This window comes from Pteronotus mesoamericanus, unplaced genomic scaffold (assembly GCF_021234165.1).
Source record: "Pteronotus mesoamericanus isolate MK-2021 breed Mesoamerican mustached bat unplaced genomic scaffold, CSHL_Meso_final scaffold_408, whole genome shotgun sequence".
Lineage (NCBI taxonomy): Eukaryota > Metazoa > Chordata > Mammalia > Chiroptera > Mormoopidae > Pteronotus > Pteronotus mesoamericanus.
Genome location: NW_026555315.1, coordinates 4769062 through 4786260, shown reverse-complemented (window position 1 = coordinate 4786260; position 17199 = coordinate 4769062). Strand labels below are relative to the sequence as shown.

The 17199-nt window shown below is 55.7% G+C and overlaps 1 protein-coding gene across 4 annotated transcripts in view; it reads left to right on the top strand.

Annotated features, from left to right (window-relative positions):
* RAB37 (RAB37, member RAS oncogene family) overlaps positions 1–17199 on the top strand; it is a 52298-nt gene that overhangs the window by 31074 nt on the left and 4025 nt on the right. For 2 of the 4 annotated variants that reach the window (XM_054593169.1, XM_054593172.1), the window contains exons 2-3: positions 8715–8825; positions 16655–16696. In XM_054593169.1, coding sequence (XP_054449144.1) covers positions 8715–8825; positions 16655–16696 — 153 coding nt within the window. Of the gene's footprint in view, positions 1–2430; positions 2720–8714; positions 8826–15512; positions 15621–16654; positions 16697–17199 lie in introns of those variants that run through there. The other 2 variants (XM_054593171.1, XM_054593173.1) reach the window with 2 other exon arrangements.

The window sequence follows — 17199 nt, the reverse complement described above, 5'->3', positions numbered from 1 at the left end:
GGGGCCCTATGTCTCCAAAGATCCGTTGAGGCCCTAGTTCGAGCTTGGCCATTGACTCCCTGAGCTTCCAGGTTCACACTGTAAAAGGAGGGTCACCTGAGATTCCTCCTGCCCTAGAGCACCTGGGGGTATGTGTGCACACGCATATGCATGTACGTTGTGTGTGTACACATGTAGTGTGTGTATACATGTATTATGTGTGTCGACACGTTTTTCTCCTGCTTACAAAAAAACTAAGATTTGCACAAGCTCCTTCTTGTGGTCGCTGTGGCCTGGCAAACGGCAGGCAGTCTGTTTTCAGAGCCCGTCTGTTCACGGCGGGGGGAGGCCCTCGTGTATGGGAGGGGCCTCCGTTGGGTCTCCCCCACTCCGGAACATGAAGTCCACGAGAAGTTTGTTGCTGGACCTATCTCAGACTTACAGAAACCCAAGTCTAAAGCAAGTGGACCCGAAGAAAGCCCAGAAGCACTCAGCCTTGCAGCAGAGGACCAGCCAGGAATGGTGTTCATCGGGCCCAGAGCGGACAGTGGCCTGGAGCCGGACACCAGGGCTGGGGGCTTTCACTCTGGGCTCTGCCGCCAGCATGATGGTGGCTCCCGTCCTCAGCCGTGCTCGGGGGCGCAGGGGGCGCTTCGAGCATCTCACTCCTTTGCGGCAGTGAGAAAGACGCGGATTTGCGAAGAGGCTGATGGAGCTTAAGCCTCAGCACCCCTCGCTTAATCAGCCTCCTTTCAAAGCCCTGAATCAAATTTCCTACTCATAATTTAGGTTCTTTTCCCTAAAAGGGGGCCTCAACTGTGTATAGGCTTCGGGCTGTGATACATGGTTCTACCCTGGCCACCTCCCCTTTGACTCCATAGCTGTTCTCACTGGAGGGGCAGGGTCTAGCCCCTCCTCCACTGCTCACCTCTTCCTTGAATCTGGACCAGACCTGTGACCTACTTCCCCAAGAAAACACAGCAGAAGTAATGGTGCGCCAGTTGCAAACCTCAGCCTGCGGAGGCCTCCTGCCCTTCCTCTTGTTCCTCTTCACCTCTCCTTCCACCCTGAGAGCACACTGGCTAGCCAGAGGGGGATGGAGAGACATGTGGAGCAGAGCCAAGCTGCCCCCGCCAACAGCCAGCTGACCCCCAACCCTCAGGGGAGCCCATCTGAGACCAGAAGCACCACCCAGATCAAATTGCCCACTCCAACTTGCTCTGTACCACTGTGTTGGGGACAGTTCATTGCAGTGTTTTTGTGGAAATAGAAAATGGAGAGAAGAACCCGCAAAACCCAGCCTGCCCTTCAGCAGCTGCTTCACACTCCACTCCCCACAGCTGTAGCTGCCCCTGGCTTCTGCTCACCCAGCTGCTCTCTGCCCTCTGACTTTCCCTCGGAGCTCCTCACAAAGGCCCCCGCCCCAACCCCACACTGCTCCCTCTGGTGTGGTTCCGATCAGAACAGATCTTGGACCAGTAGAACCATCTGTGGCTTGTGATTCAAAACAATACAGTGTGACACAAAACATGTATTGCAATTGCCTCTGATCTCACCACCCTGAGATAATTGCTTTTAACATTGAGATTGATACCGTTATTTTGAAAATCAAGCAGCATCACTAATATTATATGAGCTCCTGTCCCTGGTGGCTCAACAGATTTTCGTTGTCAGCAGCCCTGTATACTCTGGGAAAAGGTGTCCTATAAACAAACATCATCAAGAAGGATGGGTTAAAAGCTTTGGTTTCCAGCTCTCACTTCTTTTCGGTGGAACGGCACACAGGGGCTACAACCCCAAACTCCACTTGGTCCATGCAGACTTGCAAACTGCACATAATCTGCTGTCAGAACCCGGTCTGCTCCTAGGCGACGGAGCTCCCGTATCGGAAGAGCCAGTCGGCTGGGTCTCACCCATTCTGGATTACAGTGGCTGAAGCCACACTGGGTACATAGTAGGTGCTCCATACATAATTAATGGAAAATGAACTCGTTTTACCGCATTGTCATTCTCCCTCCCGTCCCCCACCCAGGCCCTGTCAGCTCTGCTAAGAAACCCTATCCAGCAGCCAAGAACTGGTCATAAACGGAATTGTTCTCAGCAGCCCCCAGCAACCGTTCCTGAACCCTTCTGGTTCACCGGGGTTCCAACTACACTTCCTCTTTTCCATTCACTAAGTGCTAGCCTCCATAATTCATGTGGTTATCACGTTGAATCCTCACTGCAAATCTAGAGGGAAGGTGATATTAATTCCACTTTCAAGTTTGAAAAATCAAGGCTCAGAGAGGAAGTAACTTGTCCAAGGTCACATGACTAATGACTGACAGCGCCGAGACTTGGCGCCTGATCTGGTCACATGAGCGTGCCATCCTGCCTCCTGCTGGAGAGGACATTACAGGCCAGCTGCCCTTCAATCCTGCTCAGTGCTGACGCTGAAGAAGGAAGCTGCGGTCAAAGATTTGCTAAGACGGAGCATCCTTGATCTGGTTGTCGGTGGGATGTCCACTCCGGGGCTTTTTTTCAAACAGGTTCCCCAAAAGTGAAAGAATGTGTTATCAGGAACTGGAAATGGATTTAAGGAGGTCAGCGACTGATAACACCAGCTGCTGTGGCTTCCCGGGTGGAATGCCCCTCTGGCCTGCAGGCTCTGGAACGGGAAACTTCATCTCAAGCCAGCTCTTGTGCAGGAATTCAGGTGGAGGCAAAGCTTATGTGTGAGAAAAAGACGGGTCTCCAAAGAGTGAGTTAACCCCCTGCAAGGATGAGAAGGTGAAGGGGCTCTTGGGTTTTCAGAGCAGAGGGTCCGCCATCTTGGCTTCCTGCCCCTCGGGAATCTAAGGTGTGTAATCCTTGGCAAAAGGGACAAATTGGAATAGCTGCAACCCAGGCTCCATCTGCCCAGAGAGCTTGATTTTTTTAAAGCAGTGATCAGTGGGCTCGATGTATTTGGAAAAATAAAAGCAAGCGTTTTTTCAGCAACAGTTAGGCTAAACAGGGACATTTCTCTTGTTTTTACGTGAGCCGTCCAAGGACAACGTGCCTCCCCCACCGTACGCAGACATTCTCTGACTACAAAGTCATGCGTGATCTTTATAGAAGAATAAGGAAATACAGAGAACACAAAGAACATGTTTCAAATCACCCCTAATCCCCTCACACAGAGATAGCATTGTTCAACGTATGCATGTGTATTCATTACTGATCTTTTATTCTTTTTTTTTAAAGATTTTATTTATGTATTTTTAGAGAGAGGGGAAGGGGGGACAGAGGGAGAGAAACACAGATATGCAAGATACATAGATCAGTTGCCTCTCGCACGCCCCCAACTGGGGACCTGGCCTGCAACCCAGGCATGGGCCCTGACTGGGAACAGAACTGGTGACGTTTTAGTTCGCAGGCTGGCACTCAATCCACTGAGACACACTAGCCAGGGCTATTCTTTTCTGTAGAAAAACAATTTATTCCAACTAAAATAAAGAATCACTTATATGTGAGTTTACTTCACAATGGGTTTATTACATTTATTAGGACTTCGTAATACAGGAAAATATAAAAAGAGAATATGGCCAATAAGACCCTCTGTGAAATACCCCGAGTTGACACTGTGGGGGAGAAAACTAACTTCCTCCTACCCTTCTAAATTCTTCTGGCTGGACCAATAACTACGCTAGCATGAGACAGGTTAACAGGAGAAAATAACCGAATTTCTTTCATATGTACACATGGGGGTTCCATCAAACATGAGACCCTCTGGACAGATGGGGCAGTTAGGACTTACACACCATCTTGAGCTAAGAAGAAAGGGGATGGGTAGTGGTTTGGGACTTCCAAGGTCAGACAAGCAATTCACATGGAGATGGAAGAACAAATGTTTGATAAACAAATGTTTGCTGGGCCATCTTTAACAAGGGGACACGGAGTGGACTTTGATCAAACAGGCCTTGCTAGGTTCCTGTGTATCTAGCAACGCAGTTCATATTAACCTGTCAGTACTTACGATGATAGCGCCCTTCCTGGAGCAGGTTCTCTATTTAAACTCTTCTAGGCAGTTAGGCAGAAGGTCCAAGGTTCTTTCCGAGTCTTGTGTTTCTTAAAAATAACCAGCTTTAAGTAGTCAACGTCCCAAAAAGCATACTTTGTGGTGGCAAACTCTGCTTCCTCTCAACACTTTTTTTCTAAAGATAAAGCAAACATGGTTTTAAAAAAACAGAGAAAGAAAATGAACAGTTTAATAAGTCTTCTTCAATTCCCCTCGTCACCACCCCCAGAACCTCAGAAGTGCCACTGTTGCCTCTGCGGGCTCCCTGAAAAAAGCGCACGTAGCGTAAGCAGCGGGTGCACCGCAAGGGAGGACACAGGCCACCGTGCAGCCTGCCTCTCTGCCCCTCCTCGCGCTCAACGATGCTGTTTTCCCCAAACAGCACGCACAGGTCTACCTCGTTTTTTAATCAGCTTCACACTGCTGCTTGGTACAGATATGCTAGAGTTTATTTAACCAGCCCCAACTGCCAAATTATTTGCTCTCACTGATGCTGTGAGGAGCGCTCCTGCATGCCTCTCTTAGCGCACTTCTGCAGGTAAGGCAATGGAATTGCCAAGTCAAAGGCATTTGCACTTGTAACTTGGATGGATATTGTCAGTTGCTCTCCAAAGAGTCCCCGCCATGTATCCTCCCACCAGGGGAGGATGTGTGATGCCTGCCGCCCAAGTGTCAGCCAGTATTGACCATTGTCAAACTGTTATCAAACCATTAAATGTTACGTAGTAGCAGTCAGGGATCTCCAGAGAAACAGAACCATCAGGAGACAGAAGGATAGGTAGATACATAGATAGACAGAGACACTGATATGTATATATAGTCCAAGGCATTGGCTTACTTGACCGCAGGGGCTGCCGGGTCCACACTCCGCGGTGCAGGCCAGCAGGCTGGAAATTCTCGGGCAGGAGCTGATGCCACCGCGCAAGGCAGAATTTCTTCTTCCTCGGGGAAACCTCAGTTTTGCTGTTGAGGTCCTTCAACGAGCTGGATGGGGCCCACCCGAATGAGTGAAGACTTACACGAGACAGCTAACTACAGCTATTAATCACTCTATGCTATGCCCAAACAGCAACGCCTAGATTAGTGTTCAATTGAGTAACTGGGTGAAAAAGCCTGGCCAAGTTCGCACAAAACTAACCAGACACACACACACACTCAAAATACAGAAACTCATATCCTTTGTTCATGTTTCTATTGAGATGTTCTTTTGCGGACTCCTTATGTAGTAAGTATATTAATCCTTTTTCTGTCATAGGTTTCGCGTGTATGTTCCCTCTATCATTTTCCATTTGATTTTGTTTCTGGTATCTTCTGTCAACCAGACGTTTTTATTTCTACACAGTCAGATCTATCTATCTTTCTTTACGGCACCTGAACTTCCTGTTTTGTGAAGGGGGTCACTCAGGGGCGCTTTAGGAGCCATGATAACTACCCCATTCCTCTAGATTCTCTAATAAACATTCTCTCTGGACGCTGAAGTCCTGGGAAAGCAAGGCGCTTAGACAGCATTAGCCCAGTTCCCAGTTTGCACCTTCTGCGAAATTCCAATTGCCCGCTTTGTCACTCAAGGCCCCTCGTGCAAGAACCCACAGAACAGAGTCTTCTCAGCCTCGCATGCCAGGAGGAAACATTCACTGATGAAAGGACACGGGCATTCCTCGTCAAGCAACAAGAACCACGCACCCTATCTGGTTTCCCATTTTTGTCTTGACTGCCAGGAAATCTCGACGCAGCCTCACTCTTGGGAGGAAGGTTTGCCCAGGCAGTATCTTTAACTGTCCCTCTTGTATACGTGAGTTTTGTTTAAAACTGCTTCAAATTCCTTTTGGAAGTGGACGAGGCACAAATAGAGATGTAAACAAAAAAGCTTAAAAGAAGAGAAAATGAAGTCCTGGCCAGGTAGCTCAATTGCTTAGAGCATTGTCCCAGTATACCGAGGTTGCAAGTTCAATCCCAAGTTAGGGCGCGTGCAAGAAGCAACCAACAAACGCATAAATAAGTGGGGAAAAAGTCGATGTCTGGAAAATCCTGGCAGCCATTGCGTGGAGAGACGCACTCCACGGTGCATCCAAGGCCAAGGATTCAGGCAGACCCGTCCCTCACATCTGTAGCACCAGGACCAGGATACAGAGGAAGGCCCATAAGCCATGTGTCTCAATATCTTAATTTCTAAATAAAACAAACTTTAAAAACTATCAAATCAAGTGTGTCCTGCATTTGTACCTTGACATATAGTCCTTCCTACTGATCTGGAAGCCAAGTTTGAATGCAGGAATCTCAGAGGTTCTGCACCAAAACAGGGCAGCCCGGTGACAGCCATCCCCCAGTCCTCGGCCCCCCACCGGCAGCCACTCCTGGCCCTGAAGGTCCTCGGGGGAATGATGTGGACACCCAGGCCTCGCCTCCAAGCCTTGTCCCCACCTTGCACAGCGCCGCCTGGGCCAGTCCTCAGACATGTGCCCGCACCACCAGCGGGGAGCTTGGGGCAGAGCTCGGCTTCGAGCAGGGGCATGGCCTTTGGGCCTATGGACCACTTGTTTCGTGGAAAGCGGCACAAACGGAGGAGGTGCCAGGTCTAAGGGCGCTCCTGGATTTACAGGGAAATAATTCTATGGCATTTGCAGACCAATCGGCTCTGAGCTCCCCCCGGGACCCAGAGGAGCGCGCTCAGAGTCACCCGCCGATTCCTGGGAGGATCTTCTGCACGGGGCTGCCGTTTCTAGAAAGGCCCCTGTGAGAGCATCGCCCTGCCCCGGGCACGAGGCAGGACACAGCTGGACCTGAAATGCTGAGCCCTGTCACCCCAGACCACGGTCCCACGGAACTAGGAAAGGTCCCAAGAAGATAAGATGGCACTGTTTTCATAGGATGAGAGAAGGAAGTGATGGGAACTCTTCACCCTGGAAAGGGAAAGGATGCAAGGACAAGGATTGGAATCTTTTATATCCTTTAATAAATGAACAAATGAGGTGGACATCAATAGAGGGACACAGCACATTCTGGAACATTCTCTCTTCCTCAAGCCTGAGGAAGTTGGATTTGGGATGTAAATTAGTAAAGCCACTACCTAATACAAACAAGTGGAGCCTTTTTACCCAAGAGGAAATAAGAGCTGGGTAGAATTCTGTTCGGGAAGTGGGGGCAGGGAAAAATGCAGTCAACACCACGAACAACTGCTGTCTACCTGCCACCCTCGCGACACCGCTGTCAGAGGTCAGCGGCCCTGGGCCATGGAGCTAACCCACAGAGGGCCTGGCAGCCCTATGCTTCCACAGCCTTGTATTTTGACATCTTTATGTTTTTGCCAGTCCACCTAAGTCGGTGTCTCCTCGGCCTTCCCAACAGCCTCGGAGGCTTGCCTTTGAAAAGTGGCCCTTGTCCGCTTTGAAACGTAGGCATTTGTCCACTCACTTATTCATCCATTTACTCACTCGCTGGACACAGCTGGGCACCAGCCCTCGGGGGCAGGCACAGGCCGAGGCAAAAGGTTAACAGTCGTGAGTCCATGAAACATGGAGTATATTCTTGTGTTATTATGTATTTATTATTGTGTTATTTCCCACGCGAACAACTGTAAACCTGCTTTTGCCCCACCCCGCATATTTCTCCTCTGCTGCTGTTGAGTTTCCTTCACAGACAGCACCTGAATTGCCACACCAATTGTCCCCACCTCCTCCCAGGACAATGTGGCTTTCTCTTCTTTCCCCAGACTCTGCTTCTCTTTGAAATTCTGTTCTTTCCAATGCCTTGTTTCGGGGCCAAGGGCACACAGTTCCCAAGGTGTGTGGATTTTCTTTATTCTATAGACTATTTTTTCAGACTTTCCCATACAGGAGGTCCATGGTGCTAGTCCAGGTCTCCCACGAAGCAGATGTCAAGGGGGAACTAGATGTGCAGGGATTTAATTAGGGGAAACAGCAGGCAGAAACCAGGAGTGGCAGGGAGAGCCGTCAGACCTTGACGTAGGTCTGACCTCAAGTAAGAGGCCAGGGAGGTTGCCTGTGGGTGCCCAAGACCACCATGCAGTCTCTGGACGGTTCTGTAAAACCGTGAGGAGGTCCTGCAGCCAAAATTGGCCAGTAGGGTAGTCATGTGTCTCACAGACACGAGGCGTGCCCCAGCGTCCCCACCTCGCTCCACCTTCGGTGGAACCTCCCTATGAAGGTGGCTTCAGGGCAAACACGCCTCCGCTGGACCGCGGGCGCAGCCCTGCCCCTGCCCCACGGCCCTGTGCCTGGCGGGCTGACAAGCACACTGGACGGCCAACTCAGATGTTTGTCCACTTGGGAGGAACCAAGGCTTCCTCTGCGCTCATGCCATCTTCAGTGACGTCAACAGGCAATGAAGAGTTTGGCGTGGGGGGGGTACCCTCTGTGTGTGCATCTGCATGTATGAGTGCATCTCTGTGTGTCTGTGTGTACCCACTGCGTGAGTGTGCACGCCTATGTGCGTCTGTGTGAGTGTGTCTCTCTCTGTGTGAGTTTGTATGTGTACTCACTATGTGTGCACACATCGTGCATCTACGTGTGTCCCCCTGTGTGTGTGCACCCCTGTGAGCATCTGTGTGAGTGTGTGTGTCTCTCTCCGTGCATACGTGTGTATGTATGTTTATTAGGAACCCACGGTCCGGCCACACCCTCCTCACAGAAGCCCGGCTCGCACGCAGGCCCTCACGCCTCTCTGTTGCCCCTTCCAGACCATCCTGGTGGGCGACAGCGGCGTGGGGAAGACATCTCTGCTGGTTCAGTTCGACCAGGGCAAGTTCATCCCCGGCTCCTTCTCGGCCACCGTGGGCATCGGATTCACAGTAAGTGCTCCCAGCCTCCTCCGGGGCCCTGGCTGGCCTCTGTCTGCGCCCCAGGAGGAAACACGGGCGCTCCGTCAGATCATTCAAGGAGGTTTAATAAAAAGAGTATTTACCAAGGCAGGGATGGCGGGAGACTGGGAGGCATGGCGCCTGCGTGGGGTCGCTAAGGGCTTCCGCCCCACCCCAGCCTAAAAAAGGTGCCTGGAGGGAGCTGTCACAGACCCAGGGGCAGAGAGGGCAGCACGGAGCCGGCTGGCGGGCTGGAGCTGCGACCCTGGTGGTGGGGAGCAAGGAACGCGCTGCGCCTAGTGACCTGCCCCTCTCCAGTGCCCCCCCCCCGCCGCCCCCCGCTCCTGCGGGGCTCCCCATCATCCACACACACCAGCAGCTGGAAAGCAAGGGGATGTGTTGACACAAATTGCTCTGGCCCACCTTCCAGGGCACTAAGAACCTGAAGAGGCAACGGCAGGGCTTAACATTTTAAAAACAGCGCCATCGTAAAATTGTGGTTCTAGGGCACCGGCTGGTCAAAAGTGAAACTTTCATTTTTAGCAATTGGTTTCTCCCTTGACACAGCATGGGGCAGGGGCGGCTCAGATTGAAGAAATGTTCCTAACCCACAGCCCCTTGTGGGCCAAGAAGGCCTCCCTCCACCCCACGCCTGTCTCTTCGCTGTCCCCACAATTGCCAGCCGCTCTCAGTAACCCAGGCCACGGAAGCCTCTGGGGAGGGTGTGGCTCTTAGACTAGTCTCAGCAGCTGCAGGGCCCTTCCTGGGGGTCTCCAGAATCCTGGGGAAGAGCAAATGTCATTTCTTGGGCAGCCGTGGTGTTTGAGAAGACAGCTTCCGGGACCAAGCAGAGCACAGGCCTGCGAGGCCACACATGCAGCTGGGACAGAGTAGGGTCACGTTTGTGGAAAAACAGAAGGGGAACCCCAGAAATGGAGCTTGCCCTGTGGGTCACAGACAGGAAGTCAAGGGCTCATGATTGACGGGGTTTCAAAGTGAAACAGAAATGGGAGCCCAGCCAGGGTGCGGAGCCTGAAACACCAGCTCCCCGGGCTTTGCGGCCCCTGGGAGCATCTGGGCTCCGGGGTGCCAGGCTGTGTCCCAGGAGAGCAAAGGCTGCCCCGAGGCCTCTGAGGTCATCCGGGTCAGTGAGCCAGCTCATCTGGTGCCAGGCGCCCCCACCACGGCCCCTGCCCGGGCTGTCCCCTCACAGTCCCACTCAAGTCTTCCGGCCTGTCGCACTCGGGGGCAGAGTGGGGGGTGGAGGTGGGTTGGTCATGGGCGCACAGACTCAGATTCACTGCACAGGTGCCCAAGGTGGGGCCTCCCTCCGTGTTTGGCCGCCAGCCTGGTAAGGAAAGCGAGGCCGCTCACCCGCGGGTGGCAAGGAAGAACGTGTGTGGTCACACTGAGAGCCGGGCTCTCCCTCTCTCCCCAGGCTGGCCTGCTAGAGCCCCGCTGTTTGCTTGGCACCGGCCGGCCCCAGGAAGCTTTGATTCACTCGGGCCAAGCCCACGGGTGGCTTACACTGAGGGAGAGCCCGAGCCTGTGGACACCTGGGTCAAGTGAATGACCTGGGAGTACAAATGGACACATACCCTGCTCCTTGGCGGGAACACAAACCCAGGGGGCCCCATATGTTGGTGGCACGGGGCAGCAAGAGCAGCTCGTGGTAGGAGCCACACTGAGGACACGTGGCCGACCCTGGGCCTGCACACAGCTGCTCATTTACGAAGAGGTTTTTAGCCATCGCTGCAAATGTCTGTCTCCTCCACAAGCCCCCTGCCTGCTCCTCTGTCTATGCTGAGGGCCCTCTACTCCTTTCCTCCCCAGAGAAAGGCCTCTTTCCAACCCTCTGGTCAGAGCAGCCGGCTCTCTGCACCTCCGCGGAAGTCTCGCGTGGCCCGCTGGGCAAAGGGGCTAGAGGACACCGGGGCCTCCTTCGAATATCAGTGGTCCGGGGTCCCTGGAGAGCCGGGCTCCAAGACTGTCTTTCACATGGAGATTTCCAGTGCTGCTTACAGCTGGCAATTTGCTGGCCCGCGGCTGGGGCCTGAATTCCCGCAGCAGGGTACCTGAGACACAGGGGCCTCTGACACCCGTGCGTGGCCAGCTCATAAGGCTGAGAGCAGCGTGAGCAGCAGGAGAAAGGAGGAGGCTTGGGGCTTCCGTTTTAAAGGAGACCGGGAGAGGGGGTGACTACGAGGGGGCCCTCAGGCCAGACCCCAATGCCTCTGGAGCCACCAGGCCTGTGGCCTTCTGGAAGTGGCACCTGCCCGGGTCCTGTGTGGATGCCTTTCAAATCAAGGTCTTCCCCAGCTCCATCGAGCTGGCTGGCCGGTCCAGCAGACGGGTTTGTTGGGGTGGGGACATCGATGGGGTCCACGCACGCAGTAGCCTTCCTAGCCAGCCCAGTGCGGGTCCTCCTTGTTACTTCTTGCCCCAGTGTTCCCCGAACTCTCCAGTCTTGCCCAAATGCCGATGCAAACTCCACTGTCCCCCGCCTGACACCTTCAGTGGCTCACGACTGCATTGCAAAGTCTAAATCCGCCAAACCTGCCGCTTCTCCTCTCCCACACGTGGCTCCCTGTGGGAGTCCCACCCGTGCACTGATGAGGCTACGGAGGGCTCGCCTCCAGAAAATAACTCCAGCTGATTCCGAAAGTCACAGGGCTGGAGGCAGGTGCACCCACGGTCCCCAAAGGCCTGCAGTCACCCATCAGCCATGCCCGCCACCTGCCCTCACCCCCAACACCTAGGTAGAGGTGCAGGTGCCCCTCCCCCCTTCGCACCCCTCAAATAGTCCCTCTATAAGGCACCGCCCTGTCCCGTATGCTGCGCTTGGCAAGCTGAAAGCGCTTGTATAAAATGGACGGGTGTAATTGAACGGCTGGCCCAGGTCACAGAGCCCCTGGACTCTGCTGTGGTGGGCAACCCAGGACACACTCCTACCCCCGTCACCAGGAGTCGCAGCATTCCTGGGACACCCTGGAGACTGCTCAGGAGGCCATGGATCCATTGGAAAACAAATGTTTAAGGCCTATCAGTTGCCAAAGGGGGAGGGTCATGGGACATAAGGCCAGCCCTGCCCTCAGAAGCACCCAGATTAGTAGGGCTGTGCAGGGAAGGCTGTCCCATGGTGGAACCTTCTGGACGCAGTCCAACGGGTCAGGAGAAATGAGAGGCGACCTACACCAGAGGGTCAAAGTCAGAGCACCAGCCAGCCAGGGCCATGTACTGCAAGGTGAATATCGGTCGGTAAATAAAATTGTATTTACATGCGCTCGGGCAGGGCTGCGTTAATAAAAGCGATACTGCCTGGGCGCTTTCCTCAGAATGTACGCCTTCTGTCAAACGCAGCGCCGAGCTGGGCAGGGCCGTCTCAGCCTCTCCTGGACCCCACCCCCGGGGCCACCTGTTGATCGCCAGCTGGCTGGGCTCGGGCGCCGCCTGCTGGGCGCGCTCCGCAGCGACGGCGGAAACCCAGGCGCTGGTGCGCGGGGTCCCAAAGATGCCAGACCTTCCGCAGCGGCGGGGTCTCCAGGGACCGCTACCCGTGGGAACTTAACCTAGGGATGGCTTCGGCCCACGCCCTCAGAGCAGGAAGTCGGGTCAGTGTTGGTAAGGGAGCCCACCCGCCCCGCGGGGGCTGACCCGGCAGTCCTGCGCGCCCTGGCGGGACAGCCGGTTCCCGCCGGTGTCTTTGGGGTGGCAGGACAGAGGGAGGAGCCTGTCGGGGTCTCGACCGGGGCGGTGGAGGATGGAAGGAGTGGGTGGAGCTAAGGCGGAGCTGCTCTGCGCTGTCCCTCGCGCGCCACCGGCCCCGGCTCACCTCTCGTCCAGGGACATGACGGGCAAGCCTGGCGCCGCCGCTGCCACCCAGGATGGCAAGGTCTCCGAGCTCTCCTTGCCCAGCAGTCCGAGCTACGACCTCACCCGCAAGGTGGGTGGGCACTGCGTTCAGCGCTGGGGACTCCTGTGCCGGCTCTAGGGCCACCCCTCCCCGCTCCCTTTGCCCTAAGACCCTGGGGCTCCCGGGACCAAGCGCCTTTCTGGCTCCGCCTGCGTCGGACTCAGCTCTTCCCCGAGGCAGCCAGGCGTCCCAGAGTAGAAAGGGAGGGTCGAGGCATGGCCCCTAGGCCCATCCCAACCTCTTGGGATCGGGGCTGGCTCTGCCGGGGCTGGGAGAGGAAGCTCAGAAGCGACTCCCCAGCCCAATTTTCTTCTGCCACACTCCGGCTAATATGAGTCCCCGGGGACCCCCATGCTTCTCGGTAAGGGTTAACTCTCCTGGACGCAGCAACCCGAGGGGCTAGGAGATAGGGATGCCTGGACGCCTGGACACCTGGACACCCAGAGAGGATGCCCCCTGGCGGCGGAGCAACTTGAGGTTTTGAGCTTTTCCCAGCTAAGCTCTCAGCTGAGACTCCTTAGACACGAAACTCTTTAGGTCCTCTGCCAACTGCAAGTCCTGCCTCTTCCCTTTCCACCATTGCCTCGCCCCTTCTTCCAGGAGGACGTTGATACCCAGAACGGAGGCCCTCCTGGGAATTTTTAGAACCTGAGAAAGACCTCAGTGGTTAATCACAAGTCCCCCTCCTGGGAGAGTGTAAGTCAACTCTCTGGGGCTCAGTCCCTCTACAGGGTGACCCTGTAGAGGAGCAGGTGAGGGTGGCGGTGGGCAGTGGTCCGTCCCACCTCCCGTGCCCTTGGAGCAGGCAGATACCAGGAACTCTGAAGGAGGTGCTGAGGGAGCCCTGAGCGTCCACGCTTCTTCTAGGCTCTGTGAGGAGGCTGCGCTGTCTCACACCGCATGGCTTTGAAAGAGGCCTGCCTCTCTCTGTGCCTTGCTTTCGTCCCCACACACAGGGGCTTGGTCTAGCAAGGAGCCCGGGGCCTCCACCCTCACAGTTTCAGGGGAAATGGCTCTGCAAGTCACCCGCCCCGAGCGCCCAGAGCCGTTGAGATAGGAGCCCTGTGCGGGCTCTCGGCAGGAAATGGGCCCCTGAGCCTTCAGTGGGAGGGAAGCTGCTAAGGGCCAGGCTCCGGGGCTGGTGAGGGGACAGCCTGACCTCCTCGCCAGACGCCGCGGCCCAGCTGTTTGCCTAGGAGGTGGCAAGGCTGGGCAGCTGTTTGTGCTCAGTGGCTCGCCCGGCTTGGTGGTGGCTGACATCGTTTGCTCAAGGCAGCTGTGATCTGCAATGTGCACAGGAGCTCACCGTCCTTACCTCCCTGTTGGGGGCTGGGACCCAGGAGCCAGGGAGCACTGCAGGCTGCAGAGGGGCCCGCAGCCCCTCCGTCTGTCCCCTGGGCCAAGCAGCATCTGTGGAGAATGGGCCCCTGGCCTCCACTAGCCTGCACGCCTGGAACCTGCCGCAAGAGTCCGATCCAGGATGGCCTGGGAGGAGCCTGGCGGGAGCTCCTGGGGCTGCGTTAGAAGGGATGGGGCTCCGGGCAGGCAGTGCCCCCCTGGGCCACGCTTAGGAAGCCTCAGGCGGTTCCTGCCACCATTAGTGGTCTTAGTGATTAATAGACCCAAGACAGGCCTCAAAGAAACTACCCCTCCTTCCTTTTCACCACTGTGGGAACAATGCCACAGGGGGTTAAGGAATCTTTCCAAAGTCCCCCAGGGAGCCGTTTACAAGCAGGAACCCCAGCCTTCACATGCCTTTCGCTCAGCCCCCATTAGCTAATCCCAGCACCCCACGTGTGCTGCAGGAGAGCCTTTGTGACAGCCAGAGCATCAAGAATAGCTCAAACCTTGTCCCTGCTCAACCCACGAAGTATCTAGCTGGCCAGCTGGGAAAATTCCAGCACTAGGTCCGGGCCTCTGTTCTCTGATTCTGAGGAATATCTGGACAGAGGGCTCCCTTCCCCCACCCCCGCCCACCATGCCATGTTCCCCAGAGAAGATGGGCAGAGACTGGCCAAGCCAGAAAAGGGTGGGACACCCCGCACCGCCCCACACCCCCTGCCCTACAGTGACCCAGCAGTGCCAATTTGCAGCCATTTATCCCACTTGGGAGGTTTCTGCTGAAGGAACTTCAGATTCAATATCTCCCCAGCTCAATATAAATTTGAACTTCCCCTAAGTCATGTGACCTTCCTATAAACATAAAACATCATCAGAAACTTCCAAATAAATGCTGTGACCACAAAAAAAAAAAGAACTCAAACAATAGTAATTCGGGGATAAGCCTTTGTAAACGGCAGTACCCCACCCCCATCAGATCCTTCGGTGGGAATCTTATCCCAAGTAGTAACACTTCCCTTCCCGGGCAGCATAGCCCCGCCCTCGCGTGCTCTCAGGCGTGGCTGGAGCGCGTGCAGTGGGAAGGAGTGCGGGCATGGTGTGGCAGGGACAGAAGTGTCCGAGTCAGGCAAGGTGGTTGCGTAGGGCCGCTGAACACAGCTGGACACCTGTTAGTGCTGAAGGCTCAACTCAAGCTTCCAGGAAATCGGGCAAGGAAGGAGGGTCAGAGGGAGAGCCTGAGAGGCCAGTGTGCACAGGACGCGGCAGAGGGCAGGCGGCAGAAGGCTTTCCAGAAGCAGATGGCCCCCCGGCTCTGTCCGCATCCTCCCCTCACCTTCTGCCCATCTGTCCAGGGCCTCTCTCCCCAGAAGCCCAGAAATGCATCCAAGTCCCCGTTAACTGCCTCTGCCCCCATCTCCTAGGTGATGCTTCTGGGAGACTCAGGCGTCGGGAAAACCTGTTTCCTGATCCAATTCAAAGACGGGGCCTTCCTGTCCGGGACCTTCATAGCCACCGTCGGCATAGACTTCAGGGTGAGGTGGCTGCAGGCTCTGCCTCCCAGGAGCGAGCCTGGGGTTACAGCTCAGGCGCAGGGGTGCCGCCCTCTCCTTGCCAACCCTGGCTCTGCAGAACAGCGGTGGCTCACAAGGGCTGCACCTCAGGGACCACTGAGGTGGCCAGGTTTGAGGAGTCTGGGCTTGGTGGGCTCCTTGCCCCACTACGGGATATGAAAAATGAGAGACTGAGTCTTAAAGTTCTGCCCCTCAGCTGCGCAGACGCATCCCATGGTGTGAGCTGAGCTTCCTGGCCCTCAGTCCCATTGCTCAGGACCCTCACCGGGGCCCCTCTGGCAAGGCCTCAGAAGCCCACCGCTCTTCCCTGGTGTGCCAGGGAGCTCAGCCCTGCCCCAGGCTGCAGAGCTCGCTTGGCCAGGCAGGGAGAGAGCAGCTTACCAGGGTCCCCTCTCTCTCCTGGAGGATCGCGTCTTACCAAATCTGCATCAGGGTACTCAGTGAGCACTCTGAGCGCTGTACACCCAGAGGGTCCGGGAGAATAAGGTCTGACCCCGGCAGGGGCATCTATCAGACATTGGGTGCCCCCGCCGCTGCCGTGGGAGGGGAATGAAGCTCCACTTAGGAAAATTAATGGGCAGCTAGAGAAGGTTCCCGGGATGCTGGTGGGCATCTCATCTCCAGGAGCTTGGCTGCAGGATGGGACCGAGCTCCCGGAGAGGCAGGTGGAAGTGGGAATGGGCGGGGTCCCCAGTTCCCAGCCCTGCGTCCCTTGCCGAGCCCTGGGGAGAGCCAGGCCTTACCCTGGCGTGTTGAGAAGAGCAGACGGCACTCCCAGAAGAGAGGGCTCCTCAGGGGAAGTATCTGGGGCCAGGGTACCACGGCCCTGTTGGGGTGATATGCCTGAAGATACCTCTCAAACTCGCGACACCCCCTCTAGCCCCAGGGAGGGACCAGGACAGGATGTTTGCTCCTCAGCAGGGTGTCGGCAGAGGGCAGGAGCCAAGCCTCCCCTGCACTCCGACCACTCCTCCCTCTTCTCTTTTCTCTTGCAGAACAAGGTGGTGACTGTGGATGGTGTGAGGGTGAAGCTGCAGGTGAGACCGGAGGTTCTGCGGCGGGTGCTGGGTGCCGGGTGGCGGGTGGCGGGTGGCGGGTGGAGGGGCCTGCCCTCGCTCTCCACCCCAACCGCAGGAGGTCTGTGGCCCTGCCCTCAGCCTAGGCTAACTTCCTGTGGGCCTACAAGAAGGAACAACAAGCCTTTGTTTGTTTGAAGTCTGCAGAAAAAGCAGTTCCCAGACACTCTCTCTTCTAGCAAAGGCAGCTCGAAGTGCCTTCAGACAGACTCCGTCCTGCTCCCTCTCCTCCCCTGCTCCCCAGGTCTCATCTGCTCTAAGAAGCTGGACTCCCCAGCCCCTGGGCTAGGGGGAGGCGACAGCACTGAATACGCTTGAGAGCTCGGTAACTGTGACCAGGCACAACATCGTCAGGTGTTCAGCAGCCTGTGAGAACCTAGGGAAGGGAAGATGCCACCTTCCCACACACATGTCGGACCGCGGCCTGGGTTCCCTCTGCCCACCACCGTCCCTGCCCCGCCTCC